The 17,861-nt window shown below is 44.7% G+C and overlaps 1 protein-coding gene across 6 annotated transcripts in view; it reads right to left on the reverse strand.

Moving 5' to 3' along the window:
* KIDINS220 (kinase D interacting substrate 220) overlaps positions 1-8,080 on the reverse strand; it is a 99,122-nt gene extending 91,042 nt beyond the window's left edge. For 5 of the 6 annotated variants that reach the window (XM_088026306.1, XM_088026303.1, XM_088026305.1 and 2 more), the window contains exons 1-2: positions 7,936-8,080; positions 1,006-1,148 (exon numbers count right to left, since the gene is read on the reverse strand). In XM_088026306.1, the coding sequence (XP_087882432.1) occupies positions 1,006-1,113 (108 nt within the window). In that variant the 5' untranslated portion in view covers positions 1,114-1,148; positions 7,936-8,080. The remainder of the gene's footprint in view (positions 1-1,005; positions 1,149-7,935) is intronic. The other variant, XM_088026307.1, reaches the window with a different exon arrangement.
* Between the last annotated feature and the right edge of the window lie 9,781 nt (positions 8,081-17,861).

Here is a 17,861-nt window from a genome sequence, read left to right on the forward strand (position 1 = left end):
TCCCACATCGGGCTCCCTGCTTGGCGGGAAACCTGCTTCTCCCTCTCCCATTCCCCCTGCTTGTGTTCCTGCTCTATCTCTCTCTGTCAAATAAATAAATAAAATCTTTTTTAAAAAATGGTAAATATATACTTCCCTATCTTACTAAACAAAACCCACAACCTATTTAACTGTCTCTTAAAGATGCGGTCTGTTTAGGGGAAGAATGAAGGGGGGGAAATTGGGGGAGATGAACCATGAGAGACGATGGACTCTGAAAAACAAACTGAGGGTTCTAGAGGGGAGGGGGGTGGGGGGGATGGGTTAGCCCGGTGATGGGTATTAAAGAGGGCACGTTCTGTGTGGAGCACTGGGTGTTATACGCAAACAATGAATCCTGGAACACGACATCAAAAACTAATGATGTAATGTACGGTGATTAACGTAACAGTAAAAAATTTTTTAAAAAATAATAAAATAAAAAAAAGATGCAGTCTGTTTAAAATCCCTAAGTGTATGGAATGAATATCTCAGGAAGAGAACTAAGTTTCCATTAAAGAAAATATTTTAAAAATTTTGTCTAGTTAATCTATTTCTAAGAGATTGGGTCTAGAAGCTCTCTAAAACTTCCTAGAAACACTTCAGACTTTAGTCATCAAACTTCCCAAATATTGATTATTCCATCTAAAAAAAAAAAAGAGTCAATCATAAATCTAAACTCCATACTCAATCATGTATGTGAGTTCAAATGTATTCCAAAAGTATGGAATTTGAAGTACTTTTAACAATCTTACCAAGCCTAAGAACTTTATATTTCATACTCACCTGTATCCTTAGCACAATGCCTTGTACACAGTAGTGGCAGTCAACAAATATTCGTGTAAAGAATTTAATTTTAGAAACATGGTCTTAGGGGGTGTCTGGCTGGCTCAGTTAGTAGAGCATCCTACTCTTGATGCCAAGGTCGTGAGTTCAAGCCCCACATTGGGCGTGAAAAAAAGAAAAAGAAAGGAAACTTGGTCTTACCTCATTTCTCTCATCTACATCTTTGCATTTTTCAAGAAGAGCTTTGAGGGCAGGAATGTTTTCTTCCTCTACATAATTTATTACACTCTGTGATATCAGAACTGACATCTTCACAGAAAGCTGTATTTATCTTTATTCCAATACTGTTAAAAGCAGATTAAATAACACATAGTTTGTGATTAGGAAAAAACCAATTTACTACTAACTATATTATCCTTTTTAACCTTACACTTGTCCAAACACACCTCCACTGGCAGGAGTAAAAACAAAGCCCCATAGTTCAGCTGTCAAAATGCCCACCCCTCCCTTCCCATGACTCACACACCTCTCAATCTTAACTCATCCAAAGCCATCCCTACCACCCCTACACAGAAGAAAGTGCTCCACTGTTCCTTCATCTCCGTAAACGGCAGGTCCAGCTCCATTCTTCCATGGAATTATCCATGACTTACCTCATCCTCGACACTCTACATTCAATCTATTAGAGAATCCTTTTGTCTTCACCTATAAAACATATTTCACATCTAACTGCTACTCACCACCTCCATCACAACCACCCTGGCCCAAGCCACTGTGAGTTCTCATCTAGATCCCAACTGCTCTTCCTACTTCCATTTGCCTTGCCCACAGTCTCTCCTCCACAAGCCACCACAGTGATCTTCGGAAAACATAAGTCTGACCAGAGCTTCTGAAACCATAATATGCATCAGAATCACCTAGAGAGCTTGTAAAACAGATGCCTGGGCCTTACCCTCAGAGATTCTGATTCAGTAGGTGTGGGTGCAGCCCGAGTCTGCATCTTTAATAAGCTCCCAGGAGATGCTACCACTTCAGCTGCTGCCTGAAGAAGCCCGCCTGGAGTAGTACTGAGTCAGATTCCATCTTTCCTTGCTCAAAGCCCTCCAATGGCTTCTCAAAAAATACAAATCACATGTGTTACCTTGGTCTCGATGACTCTAACTGACCTCATCTCTTACCATTCCCCCTTACCCATTTCACGGCTTGAACATGCCAAGCGCTGTGCCACTTCAGGGATTCTGTCTGCCTAAATCTCTTCCACCAGAAATGCACACGCCCCCCCCCCCACTTCCTTCACTCACCCGATTAGGAAATCCTCACCTGACCCTGTGATGTAATACAGTAGTAACTTCACACATCCTCCGTAGCGGCCCCCACACTCCCACCCCCTTGCTCTGCGTTATGTTATCCGTGGCACTTAAACACCACTGCAGATATACCATATTGTGTGTTTACTGTCCATCTACCACTACTAGAATGTAAATTCAAAAAAAGTAGGCATGTCGTTTTACCCAACTGGACATCCAAAGGCAAATAAACAAGTCTCAATGCATACCTTGCACAAAACACATATACTAAAATTGACATAAATATCTAAAAGCACAAAACTTTTGGAAGATAATATAGACTATTTTGGATTAAGCAAAGATTTATTTGATATAACACTAAAAACATGGTCCTCAAAAAAAGAAAAGTGATAAATCAGAGTTCACCAAAATTAAAAATTTTTGCTCTAAGAGAATAAAATTACTTGAGACTGGTGACGTCTTTTTTCCTTCCATTTTCCCCCTTCTTGAGCAATGTCAATTACTGGTATCCCAAGTTTGTCCCCTCATGTTTATAGCATATGACTTGTATCTCAAGTTTCACAGGTTCACAGATGGATAGGAATCATGCCTCAAGACGGACTCTACCCAGAGCCTCACTCATACCTGATTTAGATTTAGAACTTGAGAGCTGATGAGATTCAAATGAGACTTTGAACTTTGAGTGAATGCTTTAATGAGCTGACACTTTGGAGGGCCTTGGGATAGGGTGATGTGCTTTGCACATGGGGTAGAAGTGTATCTCTGGGGACCAGAAGACTGAAACTATTCCACTATATGATTCCATTTATATGACATTCTGGAAAAGGAAAACTATATGGACAGAAAACAGATCAGAGGTTGTCAGTCTAAAGGACGAGAATGAGGGGACTACATTAGGTGCAAGAGAATTGGGGAAGTTCTTGGACTGTTCTATATTCTGCTTGTGGTGGTATTTACATGATTATATGCATTGATCAAAATTCAAAACTGGAGAGTAAAAAAGGTAAATAATATTGATGTAAATTGTACCTCAATAATACCTATTTTTCAAAAATCCTCAAAAAAAAGTTATGTTACTTGATCCAGTAACTTCACTCCTAGGTATCAATTCTAAAAACACAGGGAACATGGACAAAGATTTTAAACACAACATAATTTTATTCATAAGAACAAGAAACTTAGAGACAGGAGATTATGAAAGTTACGTTCAAACGGTGGAATAATATAGGGTCACCAAATGTTTCAAAAAATATTGACCAAAAAAAATGCTTGTGATACATTCTGTGGCAGAAAAAATTAACTAAAAAAAAAAAAAAAAACCCAACTACATATACAGCAACTCAACTATTATAAATATACACATTTTTAAATACTGAAATGAAACAGATCAAATGGTGATGGCATTAATGTAATTTTTATTTTCTTTAGAAACTTTATTCCCCAATTTTCCAGAATGTGATACTTTGTTTTTCCTGAAGTATAATGGACATACAATATCCTATTAGTTTCAAGTATACCTCCTGATCCCCCTAAGTCTAGTTGCCATCCATCACCACACAAAGTTATTACAATATTACTGACTGTACTTCCTATGCTGTACACCACATCCCCAAATATATGATACTTTTGTCATTGCAAACCAGTTAGAGATTTTTATTAACCAATATCCAATGCCTTCATTTGTTCTCACATCTTAAAGGATCAAGTCTAATACCTCAGTAAGGCATCCAGGATCTGGTTCTAACTACCACTCTTCTCTCTTTACACCAGCACCACTTCCTCCCAAAGCCCAGCGAAGCTGACGCAAAGTTGTCCCTACCTGCATGCTGCTCCACACACCTGCCTTTGCTCAATTTACCCCTTCCATTTTGAACACCATCCTCACATCCACTGTATCAAAGCATCGACCACTCTCTCCAGAGTACAACCATTACCATTTTCTGTCTAACATGTTTCCTAACATCTCACATCAGCCTAACCGACTCTCAGTGCCCTTCTTTAGGGTCTTCACCATCTATACTAATCAAGACTTCAAGAGACAAATTTAAACTAGCTTAAGCAAAACAGGAAATTTATCTTAAGGATACTGATTTATTTCCCATAACCACACTGTGGGAATGGTGGGTGCCACTGTACTTCAAATGCCAGTAGAATTCTAGTTCTCTGTTGGCTTCATCTACTTTCATTATAGACCAACTTCATCTACACAAATGGGAATATGGCTGCCAATAGCTATCTAGTCCCAAATCAGATAGTTTCTCAAAACAGAGAAAACAGACTATTCTTTGTTCCCAGATTCAAAAGTCCCAGGTTGGGTCAAGTGCCAACTGGAACCAATTTACTGTAGTCACAGGGTTGGGAAGGGGTTACAAGGTCACATAGTGTTGGCACTGTTTCCAAAAAAGAGGAAACTGTTGTAATCTAGGCACCTGTCCTAAGAATTACTACTGTACCATCTCTCACCTGGATCAATGTGACAGTCCCCCAACTTATTCTCCTCTCTCCAGTCTTCCCCCACCTCAATCAAGTTGCCACACTGAAGCAAGGGTGATCTAAAATACGCTTCTTTTAAAATCCTTCTTTTAGTCCCCCATAAATTCATGCTGGGAGAACAAAAGATGATGGCTTTATTACTCACAAGTTGTTCAAGGGACTGAAACCCTCAAAACCTTTGAAAGCGACTGTAAAGATTCAATTCTATGATTCCTATGAAAAGCTTTGCTCTGTGCAGGGCAGTCAGGACTCATAAACACAATTCTGGATTATGATGGTGAAGATTTACAGATCCTTCAACAGTCTGGACCCATCTTACCATTCCAGTCTCATCTCTGTCTCCCCTCCCAGCCGCATCCCTCCCACCCTTGACCCAAAGCTGCTTCCCTACTCACATCCACTCTTCCAGGTCCAGGCAGGCTAATCTGCTTGCAACCCTTGGCTGCCCCACACTTTCTTTCTTTCTTTACTGCCCCCTCAGCTTAGACAGCCCATCCTCCACAGATATGCCTGGACAGTTTCTACTCATCCTTGTGGATTGGCTCTAACATTATCTTCCTCTGGAAGCCTCCACTGACTGGCTGCTTACTCTAAGCTGGGCCAGTGCCCTGACTCTCAGACTCTATACCCTGTGGATACACCTAAATTTTGACTGCTCATATACCATTTTACTCATTCTTGTCCACAACTCTAAACTCCAAGTTCTTGAGGCAAGACCCACCTTATATGTGGCACAATGCCTACAAAATTGGGGCTGAGAAAGAGAAAAGTAGCCTCTGACTGTCAGGAACTGGACGGACATGCAGAGTTAGACCTTGGTATTCTCACGTGAAGATAAACATGGACAGCCGAGTGACTATGTAGTGTACACCCAAGAACAATGAATAGCATGGATGGAATGTTTAAGTAAAAAGTAAGCACCGAGACTGGAAAGCGAGGGTGGTTGGTTAGATCTGTAACTTCCTCAAGGATAAGGGCTGTCTCTCCTTTGTTCTTATATCCCCAGAACCTATCACAGGAACATACCAAGTAGAAACATCACAGTAACTGTCAAATTGAAAAACTGCATGGGTGTACTAAACGTGCCTCCTCTGTAGGTCTTTGCCTGCCCATAGGCTCTGCTACCATCAACAGCCCTGTCTTCTACAATCAGCCATTATCAGGGATGGGCACATGATCTGGGACATGTGAATGCTCAAAAACATAAGCCGGGCCAATGAGATTCCTCTCTTTAGAACTCTTCAGATTCAGAAACCAAAGACTCAGTCATTATGGGCCATGTGCCAAATGATACAGTTTTGAGATAACCAGTCAGCAGAGAGAACCTAAGAGATACGAATAGAGAAGAGGCAGAAGTGAAGCTGCCTTGGACCCTAATTTCTTGCTGATTCTCATTAAGTCCTATAAATCTCCTTTTCCCTGAGGTAAGAGAGTAAATCTCTGTTCCTTTCCTTCTAAACAGCCCTGACTAACATACTGGCAGATAAAGCTGAGCAACACAGTTTTTGAGCAAAAGCAGGAAGAGGGAGATGGCACACTGGCATGATCCTAGGAAAGTTAATCTCCCAGCAGTGTATGTGGTCCAGGATAGAAAAACACAAAGAATTAGAACTCTGGACACCAGTCAGGGAACCACCAAAACAACCCACAGGAAAGGGGACAGGTGGTGAAAATGAAGAAGAAATGACAGATATGAGCTTAAACAATATAAAACCCCCCATATTTGACTTTTTAACCTAAAAAAATACCCAGAAGAGAGGTTCTGGATGTAAAAATCAAAGAAACCATAAGACTGTAGATTTAAAAAAAGGATGACAAGATGCCAAGCATAGGTGACTGAAGGAGGGTGTACCCATTAACAAAAAAGGGAAGTCAGAAGGAAGTCAGGACTTTTCTCTCCAGGGTTATGGCCATGGGGTGCTTTGGCCAGGCTGAATTTGAGGTGCTCCAAAAAAGCTGGGTTGGTTAATCCACCCAGTATTTGTAAAAACAGATCTGGAGATCATGCACACAAAGAATGTAGAACAAGGATTCTCAAACTTGTGTGCACCAGAGCCACTTGGCAAATTTGTCAAATACAAATATCCCTTGGCTTCTCCGCCAAAGAATCCCACCGGCAGGTCTGGGGTGGGCCCAGAATTGACATTTTAACAAGCACCCCAAAATGATTCTGATGAGAGTATCCATGCGACTAAAGCTAGAGAACAAAGAACGCAACCTGGCCGCAGCATTTCTCCCCCTTGGCTCTCCATCAGCTCCCGAAGGTGCTTTAAACATTTTTAGATGTTCAGTCCTCAGTGTTGTCAAAGTGTGGGCAGTGACAAAACATCAGAATCACCCCCTGGAATCGGAAGGAGTGACTCCAGAGCCACACCCCAGGCCAGCTGAACGGGAATTTCTGAGGGTAAGGCTAGGAAAACTACTTTTTTAGCCAGCGCCCCTAGCGGCTAAAGGGATGGTTCCACAAACAGTTATTAATAAGAAAACATTCTTCATTGGTTTAAACCTTTCTGTCAAAACACCTTGGAAGAAAAATAATCCAATATTGCTGGCTGACAAAGAAATCGTTTCCCTATAAATAAATCATGGAAGCATCGTAATCAACGCCTTGCTGATATTTTGCCAGGCACTTAAAGGCCTGCACAGGACAATGGAGAAATGAAGCCCCATAAGAAAGCCAAGGAAGAAAACTAACCACCCCGCCCTTGGAAGCCCGGGGAAAGAAACCTGGGCACCTGCCTTAACGGTACCAGCTAAGGCGGGTCCCGAGATGGAGGGTGTGCGAACGGAGGCCGCACAAAAGAAAACAAATAGTTTCCCTGAGGCCCCTCCCCCCCACCCCATCCCACCCCGCCCCACCCCCCAAGCCAAGCGCCTCTGCGCCGCCTCACAGACTGACCACGGGAGACACCGAGTCCGAGAGCTTCCCGGCGCTGCAGCGAGCGCGGCCTCTCCGGAAAAGCCAGACCTCGAGCTCCCCAGGCGCCCAGCCGCGGGCCCCCACACCCGGCCTCGCCCTCTCCCCGCTCGGCCGCGGCCCTGCCACACGTGGCCTCACCCCCTCCCCCTCCGGCCGCCGCCCCGCCAACACTCGGCTTCGCCCCCTCCCCAGCCACCCCCTCCTCACCCGGCCGCGGGCCCCCACACCCGGCCTCGCCCTCTCCTCACCCGGCCGCGGGCCCCCACACCCGGCCTCGCCCCCTCCTCACCAGGCCGCCGGCCCTCCACACTCGGCCTCGCCCAGCCAGGCTCCGGGCCTCGCCCCCTCCCCGCTGGGCCTCGCCCCCACCTCCTCTCCCCGTCATCCCGCGAAGCTGACCATCGCACTGACCGTCTCACAATCCGGCCTAAGGACCGCGCAGGCAGCTCGAAGGGAAAGGGCCTGCTCTGTGGCAGACGCTGTCAGAAGACGGGAAAGGGAGAGACTGAGGCTTCCAGCGCTTCGCCCTCACCAAGCCCGACGGCCATTTTCCTCCCTCTCCTGAAACTGACAGATCACGTGGCCGCTGGCGGCAGGGCGGGGCTGCAGGTGGCCACGCCCCCCGGAGGGCGGAGGAGCCCGAAAGCAGCGGGAAGCCGGTGGGCGAGGTGGGTGCGGTGCAGGGTCTGCGAATCCCCGGACTCAGCGGCCCTCCGCCCCCTCCCTGTGGGCTCCAAATGGTTGTATTTTTTTTCCTTTAAAATTTTTTATTGTTATGTTAATCACCATACATCACATCATTAGTTTTTGATGTAGTGTTCCAGGATTCATTGTTTGGGCATTAACACCCAGTGCTCCTCGCAGAACCTGCCCTCTTTAATACCCATCACCAGGCTAACCCATCCCCCCACCCCCCTCCCCTCTAGAACCCTCAGTTTGTTTTTCAGAGTCCATCCTCTCTCATGGTTCCTCTCCTCCTCCAATTTCCCCCCCTTCATTCTTCCCCTCCTGCTAGCTTCTTCTTTTTTTTTTTAACATATGTTGCATTATTTGTTTCAGAGGTACAGATCTGTGATTCAACAGTCTTGCACAATTCACAGCGCTCACCATAGCACATACCCTCCCCAATGTCTATCACCCAGCCACCCCATCCCTCCCACCCCACCCCCCACTCCAGCAACCCTCAGTTTGTTTCCTGAGATTAAGAATTCCTCATATCAGTGAGGTCATCTGATATATGTCTTTCTCTGACTGACTTATTTCACTCAGCATAACACCCTCCAGTTCCATCCACGTCGTTGCAAATGGCAAGATCTCATTCCTTTTGATGGCTGCGTAATATTCCATTGTATTTATATACCACTTATTCTTTATCCATTCATCTGTCGATGGACATCTTGGCTCTTTCCACAGTTTGGCTATTGTGGACATTGCTGCTATAAACATCGGGGTGCACATACCCCTTCAGATCCCTACATTTGTATCTTTGGGGTAAATACCCAGTAGTGCAATTAGCTGGATCATATGGTAGCTCTATTTTCAACTGTTTGAGGAACCTCCATACTGGTTTCCAGAGTGGTTGCACCAGCTTGCCTTCCCACCAACAGTGTAGGAGGGTTCCCCTTTCTCCGCATCCCCGCCAACGTCTGTCGTTTCCTGACTTGTTAATTTTAGCCATTCTGACGGGTGTGAGGTGGTATCTCATTGAGGTTTTGATTTGGATTTCCCTGATGCTGAGCGATGTGGAGAACTTTTTCACGCGTCTGTTGGCCATTTGGATGTCTTCTTTGGAAAAATGTCTGTTCATGTCTCCTGCCCATTTCTTGATTGGATTATTTATACTTTGGGTGTTGAGTTTGAGAAGTTCTTTATAGATTTTGGATACTAGCCCTTTATCTGCTATGACATTTGCAAATATCTTCTCCCATTCTGTCGGTTGTCTTTTGGTTTTGTGGACTGTTTCTTTTGCTGTGCAAAAGCTTTTGATCTTGATGAAATCCCAATAGTTCATTTTTGCCCTTGCTTCCCTTGCCTTTGGCGATGTTTCTAGGAAGAAGTTGCTGCGGCTGAGGTCGAAGAGGTTGCTGCCTGTGTTCTCCTTTAGGATTTTGACGGACTCCTGTCTCACGTTTAGGTCTTTCAACCATTTGGAAATGTCTATTTTTTGCGTGTGGTGTAAGGAAATGGTCCAGTTTCATTCTTCTGCATGCGGCTGTCCAGTTTTGCCAACACCATTTGTGGAAGAGACTGTCTTTTTGCCATTGGACATTCTTTCCTGCTTTGTCAAAGATAAGTTGACCATAGAGTTGAGGGTCCATTTCTGGGCTCCCCATTCTGTTCCATTGATCTATGTGTCTGTTTTTGTGCCAGTACCATACTGTCTTGATGATGACAGCTTTGTAATAGAGCTGGAAGTCCGGAACTGTGATGCCGCCGGCTTTGCTTTTCTTTTTCAACATTCCTCTGGCTATTCGGGGTCTTTTCTGGTTCCGTACAAATTTTAGGATGATTTGTTCCATTTCTTTGAAAAAAGTGGATGGTATTTTGTTGGGGATTGCATTGAACGTGTAGATTGCTCTAGGTAGCATTGACATCTTCACAATGTTTGTTCTTCCAATCCATGAGCATGGAACGTTTTTCCATTTCTTTGTGTCTTCCTCGATTTCTTTCATGAGTATTTTATAGTTTTCTGAGTACAGATCCTTTGCCTCTTTGGTTAGATTGATTCCTAGGTATCTTAAGGTTTTGGGTGCAATTGTAAATGGGATCAACTCCTTAATTTCTCTCTCTTCTGTCTTGTTGTTGGTGTATAGAAATGCCACTGATTTCTGTGCATTGATTTTATATCCTGCCACTTTACTGAATTCCGGTATGAGTTCTAGCAGTTTTGGGGTGGAGTCTTTTGGGTTTTCCACATAAAGTATCATATCATCAGCAAAGAGTGAGAGTTTGACTTCTTTGCCGATTTGGATGCCTTTGATTTCTTTTTGTTGTCTGAGTGCTGTGACTAGGACTCAAATGGGTGTATTTTTGACAAGTGCCACGGGCAATATTTTCTTCCTTGTCAGTGTCACTCTTTTTATTATAGTTAATTTATAATCCCTATTCACCATTGTCATCAAAATTCAGGCAGAGAAATAAATCCAATTATAACTTCAGAAGACATTGCTAATACATGGCAAACTAAGGCCTGCTCAAGTGTCTTCCTCCGGAACCCAGAGGCCAGGTGTCCACCCTGTCCGAGCGCCTGTGCGATCTATATCTATCCTGGTCTTCCAGAGAGCCTACCTCTTCCCTGCCCGTCTCCCCGGGCCCCTGGGCAGCCCTGGCCGTCTGGCCTCCACCCGGTCTGGGCTGAAGGTACCTCGGGAGTTGCCCGAGGCCAAAAGCGATTGACAGCTTTCAACTCACATCCTACTGTGGACACCTTTCAAGACTCCCTCCTGTTCTGCTCCCTGGGCGTCTGTGACTCCCATTCTCCTAGTTAGGCTCCCATTTCTCTGGCTGCTACTCTCAGATTCCACCTCCCTTCGACTGTTGATGTTTCCAGAGTTCAGCGCAAAGCTGAGCTCTTTGCCCCCGCACCCAATGTGATCATCCTCCTGTGCTGCTCTGGTCTCGGGACCAGGCTCCTGCCCCCATCCACCGAGACCGAGACCGGAATTGGGAAGTCATTTTATACAGCTCTCCCTCCCCTCCCCAAGGTCATCCTATCAGCCACTTCATCAACCCCAATTTAATGGCTGCAGAAACTCCCCACCAGGATTATCCCAATAGCCCCCAACTCTCTCCCTGCCTCTGCTGGTGCCCCACTAACTGGTTCTTCAGGAGATTGCTCCCTTGGGTCACCTCTTTGATTAAATTCCTCAGCAGCCTTCCATTTCCATAGAATAATTTCCCAAAAAGTACTTGACATGCAGGACGACTCAGAAGCTGGCCCCTGCCAGACTTCCTGCCGTTGCTCTGTCCATTAATCTCCTCCTATCCTGCCTCTACCCCCAGGATGGCAAGTATTTACAGTTCCTGGAACATTGAGCCATCCTGGGTCTCATCTCCATCCTTTGCACAGTGTTGTTCCCTCCCCTAGACGTTCTTCCCTGTCTCTTTGTCCAGCTGATTTCAAGGGATGCTACTGAAGTGGTCCCCAATTTTGTGTAGCTTCCTGATTGACCCCAAGCATAGGCGGTCAGTCCATCTACTGTATCCACCTTCATACGCCACAGTGCCTAGAGGTACTGAGAGAGCTTGTGTTAAAGCATATTTAACCTGTTTACCTGTCTTACCCCTACTCTAAGGTTCACTCCGTCCTTATTCCACATCAACTCCCTTACCCTGTTTGGAACAGTGTCTGGCCTTAGTAAGCCAATAAGGAAGAAACTACACTATTTACAACCCTCTCATACGATTTGGGGTACTGCCTCCTTGTCTCATGCATGTCTCGCCAACATCTGACGGAGCCATACTCTTCACTGGCTTTTTCCAGGAGTTGCCAGATTGATCCCCTGGGAAATACTTTTCAATGGTCCCCAACCTTGGCACATCAGAACCATCCATGGACCTTCTTAAAAACTAAGACCATGCTCGGGGATTTAAAAATATCTCCCCAGCCGATTCCAATGACATACCATTCTCAGACTTGGGTTTGAGTCCCATTGTGTCCAAATCAGTGATTTCAATACGAACATACTGTTTTCATGTCTAATAATTTTTTGAGGGCCTACACAGGATAGCAGGTGACGTTTTAGTAACCACTGATTGTAAAAGTGACATGGCAATAGGAATGTGTGGTTTCATAGGGATTTGTAGCCCCAGAATGGCAATCTGCACTCTAAACATAAGGTACCGAGTAGTCAGCAAGGCATTTGACAGGTTTTTTTGATGAGTGTGTGGACACAAAGAGAAAACGTGGATTGGGTCAAAAGGCACTGAAGATCTTGCGGAAGTGTGTTGGCTAGTGAAATGATGACTCAGGGAGATGGGGTTCTTCAATCTTTGCATGCCTTCGCCTGAGGGACACCACTGTGAGAGGAGCTGCCCCCAAGATAATCCCTACCTCACACCACTTCCTCCAGCCCTTTGCACCCCATAATTTTTGCAAGTGCAGCAGCATTGCTTGGTTAGTGCAACTGCCCCTCCACAGAAAGGCCAGGGGTTTCTGCATCAGCTGACCTCTGAGTCATGCTGAGTGACAGTGAACCAGCTCACCAGAAAGCCTCTCTCGGGGTAAACTGGAATAGGGGCAGGAAGCTGTCGTTCTCCAGCTTCAGTGGTCCCAAGCCCCTCTGCACTACAGCAGGGAGTTCTCATTTAAGAGCCTTGCAAATCCCGTTCTAGAAGTGGGACATTCAGTCCCAGATGTTGAAAAGACAATTGCTTTTGCAACTTAAACCTCCTCCCCTCCTCCTCTCCCCAAATAAAAATCCCTGAAGATACTCCGGGTACAAGTTGTGCTTTTAGGAATATTAAAACAAAAAACAAAAAACAAAAAACAGTCCAGATAACCGCCTGGAAAGAAGCTACTGGAAACAGGCTTTACTCCAGGTCACATGCTAATGGAGGATGAGAGGAGGGTCAGATTCCAAGGATGGCAGAGAGGGAGGAAAGAGAAGCAATGAAGGAGAGAAAAGATTCACTAAGTAGGGTTTCCCCTCCATCTCGGCTCTGACCTGGGGAAGGAAGAAACCTGAGGAAGGGTTTTAGTGTTATAACAGGCCAAGCATTTAATTACCAAAATGAGAACTTTTACTAAAAGTGACTAGATATGATCTAAGAGTGAGGAGAAAAGTTATGAAATGATAAGCCCTACTGGAAATTTCATCCAGGGGTGGGAAGCAAGAAATAGCCAAGCAGCATTTACAGGTGCAGTCCTGAGGAACAATAAGTTACTTTATAATCCCACTGTAGCCCATTCTCTTCTACCAACATAATGGTTACCTTTAGGAAATAATATCTATTTTGATAATGTATATTTCCTAACTCATGCCAAATGCTGTTTATCCCCTTCATACTCAAGGACTCTAACACTCCTCTCTTGCCACAATGTAACTATTGCAAAACAGAAGTGAAATGCCTTCTCCTCAACTTTCTTCCAAACTTCTCTCTCTTTTCACTTTCCTTGGTCTTTCTGCAGTTTGTACAGCTTGCCTAAATCTTTCTGGCAAACTCATCCTAAGGGCTTTCTCGCTTCAGCAGAAACACTTAAATCACTCCAAGAGTCTGGCTTTTCTATTTGTCATGTGCTATTATGTGGAAGGAAAACTAGGAGTTATCTTTCCATCCCTCACCACTCTCCCCATCGACACTGTAATTTTAATCACCCTTTCATCTTTTTTAACAGTATCAGCATATGGGGATGAGGGTTTCAGCAGTCCAATCTCCTTACATGGCTTCAATTTCCTTGTATATTAGATTTTCCATAGAAATCTTAAAAAGTTACGGGGCTCCTGGGTGGCTCAGTCAGTTAAGCATCTGACTCTTGGTTTCTGCTCAGGTCATGATCTTAGGGTCCTGGGATCAAGCTGCCCTTGGGCTCTGAGCTCAGTGGGGAGTCTGCTTGTCCCTCTCCCTCTCCCCTCTGCTCCTCCCCCCACTCAGGCTCACATTCTCCCTCTCTCTCCTTAAAATAAATAAATGAATAAAAATATTTTTAAAGGGGCGCCTGGGTGGCTCAGTCGTTAAGCATCTGCCTTAGGCTCAGGTCATGGTCCCAGGGTCCTGGGATCGAGCCCCGCGTTGGGCTCCCTGCTCAGCGGGAAGCCTGCTTCTCCCTTCCCCACCCCCCGTTTGTGTTCCCTCTCTTGCTGTGTCTCTCTCTGTCAAATAAATAAATAAAATGTTAAAAAAAAACCTTAAAAAATCTTAAAAAAAGAAATCTTAAGAAATTATACACTATCTTGCTTTTAAAACAGCTTTCCTCTGATTATAAAAAGGAACATGTGTTCATTATGAAGAATTTGTAAAATACAAAAAATTTGAAGAGGTATCTCCCCTAATCTCACCACATAGAATTCTCTAACTTTTCTAACAAATTTGAAGCAAAAACTTTATTGAACAGTTATTACTTTAAACATCCATTACTGAAAAGCAGCAGGGGAACAGGGGTGTTCCTGAGATGCCGTTTTTCTGCCTTAATTAATGATGGTGTGACTATCACTTCTCTAGGTATTTTTGCCAGCGTCCTCCCTGACCAGTTTGATTAGTATGTTCCTTCTGCATTAAAACACACACACACACACACACAGAGAGAGAGAGAGAGAGAGAGAGAGAGAGAGAAGGAAGTTTCCTTCATCCTAGGATGACACCGGGAAGAGAAGGAACATAAGACCCTATGCTCAGGTGGGGTGGGGAGAGAGAGGGAGAGACAGGGAGGGGAAAACTGGAGGAAAGAAAGTTGTAACAGAGTTAATTATCAGTTCACATGAAAAAGACTGAGTTTTAGTTGTTTGCAGCTCAACTGAAGTCAAACAAGGCTACCAGCAGGGCAGACACATTACCATGTTGCCAACCTAGGAAGCTGACTTAACGAGACAACAGGAAGAAGGAAAGAAAGACATTTTTTATTCTTTTCTTTTAAAGATTTTTTAAAAAGATTTTATTTATTTATTTATTTTAGAGATAGAGAGTGAGCCGGAGGGGCGGGGGGGGGGGGGGAGAAGCAGAGGGAGAGGGACAACCAGACTCTGCGCTTGAGTGCAGAGCCTGACTTGGGGCTCCATCCCAGGACTCTAGATCATGACCTGAGCAGAAGGCAGTCGCTTAACCAACTGAGCCACCCAGGTGCCCCGGAAAGAGAGAAATTAAGGATGCAGTTAATATGCAGATCAAATAAGCTGCATGTTCACTGAACCCACTCCAACCCATAAAAACAGAAAAGTCGTCAAGCTACATTTATATGTGTATTTGAGGCAGTAAAGAGAGTAAGTCACATGTACTTCTCTTCCTTTGTACTGGTGCCCAGGCTTTTCCTGAAAGTGATTTTCCTTCAGGGGCACAGGTAGGTCATAAACAGATAAAATTAATGAAAACTTCAACTTTTATCAAGAATAACAGAAAAGTAGACAACAGGATGATTCAAAATACACCCAATATAAGGAAACAGCCCAAATGACTATCATCTGACTTTCTGAATCAGTTTGCTCAGGGAGAAACGACTAATGATGAAGAACTATGGAATTTTATTCCAATAATCATGTGCCCCTGTGACATTTTATTCCATTAGGAATTTGGACCCATAAACCACAGTGTGAGTAGGTATTTTTAGTATACGACGGTGGTCCTTTTTGGTGGAAATTCCCGTATGAATGGGTAAGCCATCCAGACCTCATGCTGCCACAGTGATTGAATGGAAGCTTCTTTTGTCTAGAGTATAGCACTTCAATATCATGTTTTTCTCTTGAACAGATTTTGGCAGGTGAGAACTTCCTTTTTGGCCAGGTATAGATCTTCCACTTACAATTTTACATGTCTAATGATTGAAAGAACATTTCAAATGCTAGCACGAGAAGCCCAGGAGGCTGGCTTTAGGTGGGCCCAGGCTCACGCCTCGGCCCCAGAGAGAAGTAGCTCATCTTTGAATGCTTAGCATTCATCATTATTCCTGGCACATAGTATAAGCTCATGGAACATTTCCTGACTGGCGACAATGAGGCCGTATCCTGATGATGAAACCAGAGTTAGCTAGGCAGGACAGGGCTGGTGGTGGGGAATATGGTATGGAGGGGACTTCTGGGTAAAGAACAGCACGTACAAAGGCAGAAGAGAGAAATTGGAGAAAGTATAATTATCCAACATGGCTGGAACATTATAAAGGTGAGTGCCTTAGTCCATTCAGACTGTTTAACAAAGTACCATAGACTAGGTGGCTTATAACGAACAGAAACTTATTTCTCACAGTTCTATAGGTTGGAAGTTTAAGATCGGGATGCCAGCTTGGTCAAGTTCAGTGAGGCCCTCTTGCAAGTTGCAGTCGGCCCACGTTTACACCGTGTCCTCCATGATGGAAGGGGCAAGGGAGCTCTCTGGGGTCTCTTTTATAAGGGCACTAATCCCAATTTGAGGGTCCCACCCCCATGGCCTAAGCACCTCCCAAAGGCCCCACCTCCTCACACCTTCCCCCTGGGGTTAGGATTCCAACATAAATTTCATGGGGGACACATTCAGTCCATAGCAGTACGTGTGTATTGTCAGGGGCATAAATCAGGAGAGAAAAGCACCAAGAAGGATAAGCAGGGGTTATTAGATCATAGGTTTTATGCCATACTTAAGAGTTTGAACTTACCAGAAAGGTTTTGGGCAACAGGTTCCTTTTTGAAGCAGGAAAATGAAACATGTTGATTTTGGAGATGGCTCAAGGCTGTACGTTAGAGAATGGGTTGAAGACATGCCCAGAGGGTGCAAGGCAAGCACAATTATGAGCTAGGTGAGAAATGAGGGGGCAGGGGCAGCAGAGAGTCCGTTAGTTGTACAGGAGATGGGACACGGGGGAGTCTCGGTGGGTAAGGAAGGCTAAGGGTGGTGCACGGATTTCTGACCCGGGTCATCATACCATACCATAGCTAGTGAGACAGGCACTACGAGCGGAATCACAAGTTCTTGGGAGGTGAAACTAGATGATGAGTTTGATGTCCTAAATTTGGGGTGCCTGTGAGTTTTAGGTGCGGAGGGTAGGATGGACACTGAGGAAGTAGGCGAACAGACAGGTGTGTGACCGGGGAATCCGGCGTGGCGTCTCTGCAAACAGTGATCATCCAGAAGCAGCAGGAGAACCAAGGAAGGACAGTTTAACAGAAGGAGAGAAAAGATCTCAAGACAGTGGTCAACAGAGCCAAATGCTGTGAAGAGCATGTGATACAGAAAAGGAAGACTAACCACAATTCAGCAACAGAGGTCAAAACTGACCTTACACGGTGTTCAGTAGAGGGTTGGGTCGGGTAAGGAAGCAGAGGGCCTGTGTTGACTTTTCTTTTAAGAAGTTTTATCATACAGGCCGTGGATTGTAGGATGGTTTTCCAGTATTTGTCTGTTTTGGGGTTTTTTTGCTTTTTCGTGTGGTTTTTTTTTTTTTGGATGGGAGTTTAATCCTAAGGCAATGTGTTTATCACATTCTTCCTGAGGCAGATGATTCATGAATTTAAAAGTGAAGTGACAAAACAGGAACTCCGCTTTCTTGAGGGACTGTTGGCCCCTCATCTTCTCACCAGTCCTTGGGTCTCCGGGTGCTGGGCAGCTGCCTTCCCCACTGATGGTATGAATAGCTCAGATCTTAGGGTACTCTCATACTCACCCTGACAAAAGGGATAGCAACCAGTGGTGGCCTCCCTCTACTGAGCACAGTGCGC

This window comes from Eumetopias jubatus, unplaced genomic scaffold (assembly GCF_037043125.1).
Source record: "Eumetopias jubatus isolate StellerSeaLion01/CBP00866 unplaced genomic scaffold, mEumJub1_p1.0 scaffold_9, whole genome shotgun sequence".
Taxonomy (NCBI): Eukaryota; Metazoa; Chordata; class Mammalia; order Carnivora; family Otariidae; genus Eumetopias; species Eumetopias jubatus.